The sequence below is a fragment of the Trichomycterus rosablanca genome, chromosome 10, assembly GCF_030014385.1.
Source record: "Trichomycterus rosablanca isolate fTriRos1 chromosome 10, fTriRos1.hap1, whole genome shotgun sequence".
Lineage (NCBI taxonomy): Eukaryota > Metazoa > Chordata > Actinopteri > Siluriformes > Trichomycteridae > Trichomycterus > Trichomycterus rosablanca.
This window is the reverse complement of record NC_085997.1, coordinates 28,863,073-28,870,165: the sequence shown is the minus strand read 5'-3', so window position 1 is coordinate 28,870,165 and position 7,093 is coordinate 28,863,073. Positions and strand designations below refer to the sequence as shown.

The window sequence follows — 7,093 nt, the reverse complement described above, 5'->3', positions numbered from 1 at the left end:
GGTAATATATGCCATGAAGGTGTATGATGGTTGGATGTGTGTGCTGGTAGAAAACATTGTTATGGCACAAATATAGTCCTTCTGTGTCTGTGCGTAAAAGAGCTGGCATGACCATAAGATATTTCGCAGCCATAAGAAGACTGCAGTTTCAAAACTGTTATTATTATTATTTACACATTTGTAACATGCACAAATATACACTAAACAGCTCCACTTACCATATAGAAGCACTTTGTAGTTCTACAATTACTGACTGTAGTCCATCTGTTTCTCTGCATGCTTTGTTAGCCCCCTTTCATGCTGTTCTTTAATGGTCAGGACCACCACAGAGCAGGTATTATTTAAGTGGTGGATCATTCTCAGCACTGCAGTGATACTGACATGGTGGTGGTGTGTTAGTGTGTGTTGTGCTGGTATGGGTGGATCAGACACAGCAGCGCTGCTGGAGTTTTTAAATACCGTGTCCACTCACTGTCCACTCTATTAGACACTTCTACCTAGTTAGTCCATTTTGTAGATGTAAAGTCAGAGACGATCGCTCATCTATTGCTGCTGTTTGAGTTGGTCATCTTCTAGATCTTCATCAGTGATCACAGGACGCTGCCCATGGGGCGCTGTTGGATGGATATATTTTTAGCTGGTGGACTATTCTCAGTCCAGCAGTGACAGTGAGGTGTTTAAAAACTCCAGCAGCGCTGCTGTGTCTGATCCACTCATACCATCAAAACACACACTAATACACCATTAGTTTCCTCCCACAGTCCAAAGACATGCAAGTGAGGTGAATTGGAGATACAAAATTGTCCATGAGTGAACTGATGAATCTTGTTTAACTAGTAACTACATGTCCTGTCATGAATGTAACCGAAAGTGTGCGAAATTATGACGTTAAAATCCTAATAAATAATAATAATAATAATAATAATAATAACAGACTTGAAACATGCACGAATGTAATTAATAATCCTATTGTTTTTGGTGGACTGTTTTTCTTTAGCACAGGTGATTTTATATGCAGTAAGTTAAAGAATAGTTTAAAACAGATCAAGATTGAAGAACAACCCCAGTTACATTTGTCCTGAAGTAACTTTTAGTGCCGTCAGGCGCGACACGTGTCTGTGACGTCAGAAGATGCGGGGTGCAGCCGGGTACGCGCAAAGCGGTCGCGCTCTCAATCCGCGTCTCATCCGCTCACCTGCCCAAATTTCTTCTCTAAAAAAAAGTTGATTCTAAGGGGGCACGATGAATTTGAACAAGTCTCGGACTTTAGCTGGATCATCCCGCAATGGAAACTCCGCCGACGAGCTGGTCATCACGTCCACTTTTGGAACGCTGCTGTCTTTGGTGTACGTGGTCGGCGTTTCGGGGAACGTGTACACCCTGGTAGTGATGTGCCACTCGATCCGCTTCGCCACCTCCATGTACATCTCCATCATCAACCTGGCACTCGCGGACCTGCTGTACCTCTCCACGATCCCGTTCGTGGTGTGCACTTACTTTCTGAAGGACTGGTACTTCGGGGATGTTGGATGCCGCATGCTGCTCAGTCTGGATCTCCTCACCATGCATGCCAGCATCTTTACTTTAACCGTCATGTGCACGGAGCGCTACCTGGCCGTGACCAAACCTCTGGACAACGTCAAGCGCTCGAAAAGCTACAGAAAAACCATGGCATGCGGGGTATGGGTGCTTTCCCTGATCCTGACCCTTCCTATGATCATTATGGTCAACCAGACCAGCAAGAAATCCGCCGATGGAGGCGTAAAACGCATGTGCGCGCCCACCTGGGCACCTCTGGCGTATAAGATCTATCTGACCGTGCTGTTTTGCACCAGCATCATGGCACCTGGACTCATCATAGGCTACCTGTACACCAGATTAGCCAGGACCTATCTGGAATCGCAAAGGAGCTCTGCTGTGAATAAAGGCCATAAAAGATCACCCAAGCAAAAGGTGCTCATCATGATCTTCACAATCGTCCTAGTATTTTGGGCATGCTTTTTACCTTTTTGGATCTGGCAGCTTTTGCCACTTTACCACGAACCCCTGGCACTCGCACCTCACATACGCACCTGTATTAACTACCTGGTGGCATGCCTGACCTATAGCAACAGCTGCATCAATCCCTTTCTGTACACACTTCTCACCAAGAACTACAGAGAGTATCTGAAAAACAGGCACAAAAGCTTCTACAGGTACACCTCGTCCTTTAAAAAGAGGCCACCCAGCTTGTACTCGTGGGGAAAGTCTGCATCCTCCAGCAATCAGTTTGAGTTTAACTCGGAAACGCTGGTGATGTGTCAGCTCAAGGTACAGTGATGAGAGGAAGAGGAACATGATGAAGAGGTGTGCAGAGCATGAATGCACCCATGCTCAGGTAAACTTCAATTCAATCATTTAGCCTATATTGGAAATTCATACACTCTTGGAAATGAAACTTCTAAAATAATTAAATGTAATGGCAGTTTATTATTATTATTATTATCATTATTATTATTATTATTTTACATGTCATGTCATAATTTAAAACATTTTTCATGTAGGAAGCATCAATTTTCATTGCTGCCCATATGGTGTAATTACATAATATGTAGCACATTTAATGCAACTGGGCAAAAATTGTTCAGCATGTTTGAACAGGAGGTAAATCACTGTTTAATGCAACAAAGCTATAGCTTAATGTACCCGAATCCAGCTTTACATTTACATTAACATTTATATTAACATTTACATTAACAAAGTTGTGGTCCCCCTTAATGCATAGCCGTAAAGTTCATAGCTATTTTTGCAAAGGCATTTCTCAAACTTTATTATAAGTGGCACAGCGAGTAGTGCTGTCATCTCACAGCAAGAATGGCCTGGGTTTGATTCCCAGGCTGGTCTGCCAGTCTTTTTTCTTTGTGGAGTCTGCAAGTTCTTTTTTTGTCCACATGGTTTTCCACTGGGTGCTCTAGTTTCCGTCCACATGCAGTCCAAAGACATGCAGTCAGGTTAATCAGAGTTACTAGAAATTGCCCTAAGAAAGAGAGAGAGAGAGCAGGGACCCATCCTCTTTGGGTGGCCAATATATATACCACCCAAAGAGGATGGGTCCCTGCTGAGTCTGGTTCCTCTCAAGGTTTATTCCTGTAATTTTAGGGTTATTTTAAGAGTAATTTTAAGAGTTTTTCCTTGCCACTGTTGCCCTCGGGTTGCTCAATAGGGAGTTTTTGGTCTGTTGGTCCTGGATTCTGTAAAGTTGTTTTGAGACAATGTTCATTGTAAAAAGCGCTATACAGATACATTTAACTTGACTTGACTATATGTGTGTGTGTGTGTGTGTGTGTGTGTGTGTGTGCCCTGTGATGGACTGGCAACCTTTGTGTGGTGTTACCTGCTTTTTGCCCAATAAATCAGACCTACTGTGACCCTGACCAGATTAAAGCAGTGGTAACAGACATTAAATGAATTAATTCATTCCCAAATGATTACAACGTGTAATTAAATGAAATGGTGATGTGACCTTGGGGTAAATGTTCCTCTGTCCCAGCTTTTTTGAGGGTGATGTAGGCATCTATTTCTAAATTAGTTTATATTAATTAAATAGGATTAAGGTTGTCATTGAAGCATTGAAAATCTTTCCATTATACTTTTGTCTGTTAATTAAAGGTTCAAGTGAAATAACAAGTTACAAATTTCAGTTTTTTGCATTTTTACCAAGTGTCCCATCTTTTCTGGAAATTTGGTTTGTATGTGGGCAGCATGGTGGCTCAGTGGGTAGCACTGTCACCTCACAGCAAGAAGGTCCTGGGTTCAATCCCCAGGCGGGGTGGTCCGGGTCCTTTCTGTGCAGAGTTTGCATGTTCTCCCTGTGTCTGCGTGGGTTTCCTCCGGTAGTCCAAAAACATGCAGTCAAGTTAAGTTAATTGGAGACACTAATTTGCCCTATAGGTGAATGGGTGTGTGTATGTGTGTGTGTGTCTGCCCTGCGATGGACTGGCATCCTGTCCAGGGTGTTACTGTGTGCCTTGCGCCCATTGAAAAGCTGGGATAGGTTTCAGCACCCCTCCACGACCCTAACTGGATAAGCAGTTAAGACAGTGAGTAAGTGAGTGAGTGGTTTGTATGTGCTGTAACTTGTAGGTATACAGTAACTGAATGTATAGCTTATCTCTTCTTGTGCCTGTTGTATAACCTTGATGCAGAACATGGAGACAGTATAGCTTTTCGTCAGTGTCAGTTTCAGACCACAGGGTGCTTTCGGCTGAGTATTTTTGGTTGCCAGACTAATCTCAACTCAGGAATGAAACTGAGATCTTCAGAAACACAGCGAGACTGCTGCGCCGTATAATTCCTAGTTACACTACACAAACACATCCATGTCAATGTCACTGTTGAGCTGTGTATGGTTCACCACCCAGATAATGTCTGGTAGGCAGTGACCCCATGGTGGTCTCTTTCCACTAATGGATGGGGTTGTAGGGGGACAGACTAGATGTGAATAGCTATTGTCAGTAAATATATTACAGAATGCACCTGTATCATCAGTGTCCCTGAGGAAATAGATTTATTTTATGTTTAAGCATATAAATAATAACAGTAAGTAATAAATTCACCTCTGCCTTTATGACATTAGTACATTAGTTTAAGTGCACAACAAAGAAACATTTTCTGACACTAAAAGTGACTTTTTAGCTAATATTAAGAATAATAATAAGCACTGCTGTTTGAATGATACTTGGTTTTATTTGAAATAAAACCCCAAATCAGAAAACGTTGGGACAGCATGGAAAATGCAAATAATAAAACACAGAGTTTCTTACATTTACTTTGACTTTTATTTGATTGCAGACAGGATGAACCTGAGATATTTCATGTTTTATCTGCTCAACTTCATTCTAATAAACATCCATTACTGCATTTCAGGCCTGCAACACATTTCAAAAAAAGTTGGGACAGTAAAGCATTTACCACTTTGTAATGTTGCCATTCCTTTTCACCACACTTAAAAGACGTTTTGGCACCGAGGATACCAAGTGATTTAGTGTTTCAGCTTTTATTTTGTCCCGTTCTTCTCATTTTTTAGTCGCATTTAAATTCTCCACACATTCTCTATTTGGTACCCATACCCTCTTCTTCCATAATGTAATGTAATGTGTGTAGCATGTGGTTTTGCCTTTGTCTTGTTGAACAATGCATGGACGTCCCTGGAACAGATGACGTCTTGAAGGCAGCACATGTTGCTCTAAGATCTCAATGTACTTTTCTGCATTAATGCTGCCATCACAGAAGTGTAAATTACCTTTGCCAAGGGCACTGACACAGCCCTATACCATGACAGACCCTGTCATTCTGGATGGTCCTTTTCGTCTTTGGTCCGGAGCACATGGCGTCCATTTTTTCCAAAATAGACCTGGAATGCTGATTTATCTGATCACAATACACATTTTCACTGTGTGGTGGTCCATCCTAGATGCCTCAGAGCCCACGACGCTGCTTCTGGACATGGTTAACATAAGGTTTCTTTTTTGCACAGTAAAGTTTTAAGTGGCATTTGTGCATGTAACTCTGTATTGTAGTGCTTGAGGAAGGTTTGCCAAAGTAATCCCTCACCCATGTGGTTATATCAGCTATTGTTCAGTGGCGGTTCGAAGAGTCCGAAGATCACAGGCATTCATCTTAAGCTTGCATCCTTGGCCTTCACTAAAATTTCTCCCGATTCCTTGAATCGTTTAATGATTTTATGCACTGTAGAGGGAGAAATATGCAAATCCCTTCCAATATTTCTTTGAGGTTCAGTGTTTTTAAACATTTCAGTAATTTTCTCAAGCATTTGTTGACAAACTGGAGATCCTCTGATCAACTTTGCTCTTCAAAGACTCAGCCTTTCCTGGATGCTGCTTTTGTACTAAACCATGATTACAATCACCTGTTAACATCAGCTGTTTGGAAGTTTTTTCCACCTCATTAGTTGCAGGCCTGAAATGCATGAATGAAGGTACAGTATGTTAACAAATGAAATAAAGTTGAGCAGATAAAACATGAAATATTTTGGGCTCAAACTGTCTGCAATCAAATAAAAGTCAAAGTAAATGTAAGGAACACTGCATTTTTATTTTATTTGCATTTCCATACTGTCCCAACTTTTTCTGATTTGGGGTTGTATATTCTTGATCCAATAACAGAGTAGTGTTTATATATAACAACACTTAATAGCTATAAATCAGTCCATCCTGTGATTGGTTTTGTTCGTGTACCGAATCAAACTGCTGGGAGTCAATTAAATAAAATATGATTCTTAGATTTAAGGCACTGAAGCTTTGGAGTCACTTTCACACATACTGACTCAGACAGGCCTCCCATTAACACATCCAAACATAATTAATTAAGCAGCTGTCAGCTCTATAAATTGGGAGTTGTAAAACATAAATGTTTATATTAAGACGAGATAATTAAAATTGTTAATTACATTGGTGCGGCCGAACAAATCACATGCATTTAGTTCTGTAGCAGGATTAATCTTGCTTGAACTGCGTTTTAATTTTCTGGATTGTTCATTCTTCATTCATTATGATTTTTTTTTTACCTCAGTGATGTAATCACACTTTGGACGAAAAATAATAAACTGCAGATCCTGCAACAGACATGATAATTATAATAATTAACTAAATGTTTCATGTAATTAGTATTAGTAATTGGCATAAGAGGTGACGTCAATTATGGATGTGAAGAAGAACGCCTTTATTTGTCACGTGTACAGTACAATTAAATTCGTTTTCAACATATCCAAGCTTGTTTGGAAGCTGGGGACAGAGCACATGGTTAAGAGTCTTGCTCAAGGGCCCAACAGTGGCCTATAATTCATAAGATTGTTGGATTGAATCCAGGCTCTGCTATGCAGCCAAAGGTGTAACCACTAGGCTACCAATGTAACCTATGTGGATACCTGACAATGAGCTTGTTGTGGACATCCTTAAACTATGGGCATAAATATTGAGTTGCCAAACAAGACACCTCCCTACAACCCCAATTCCTCACACCCTGACCCCCTTTGCAGAAACAGCCTCCAACAAGATTTGGATCTTTATGCCTGTGGGAATTTGTGCCCACTTAA

At 40.9% G+C, this 7,093-nt stretch overlaps 1 protein-coding gene across 1 annotated transcript; it reads left to right on the top strand.

Moving 5' to 3' along the window:
• The first annotated feature begins 1,242 nt into the window (after positions 1 to 1,242).
• On the top strand, positions 1,243 to 2,373 carry LOC134321919 (urotensin-2 receptor). Its single transcript, XM_063003766.1, has one exon. It carries the CDS (start codon positions 1,243 to 1,245, stop codon positions 2,317 to 2,319), a length of 1,077 nt encoding a protein of 358 aa, XP_062859836.1. The 3' UTR covers positions 2,320 to 2,373.
• Positions 2,374 to 7,093: the final 4,720 nt, after the last annotated feature.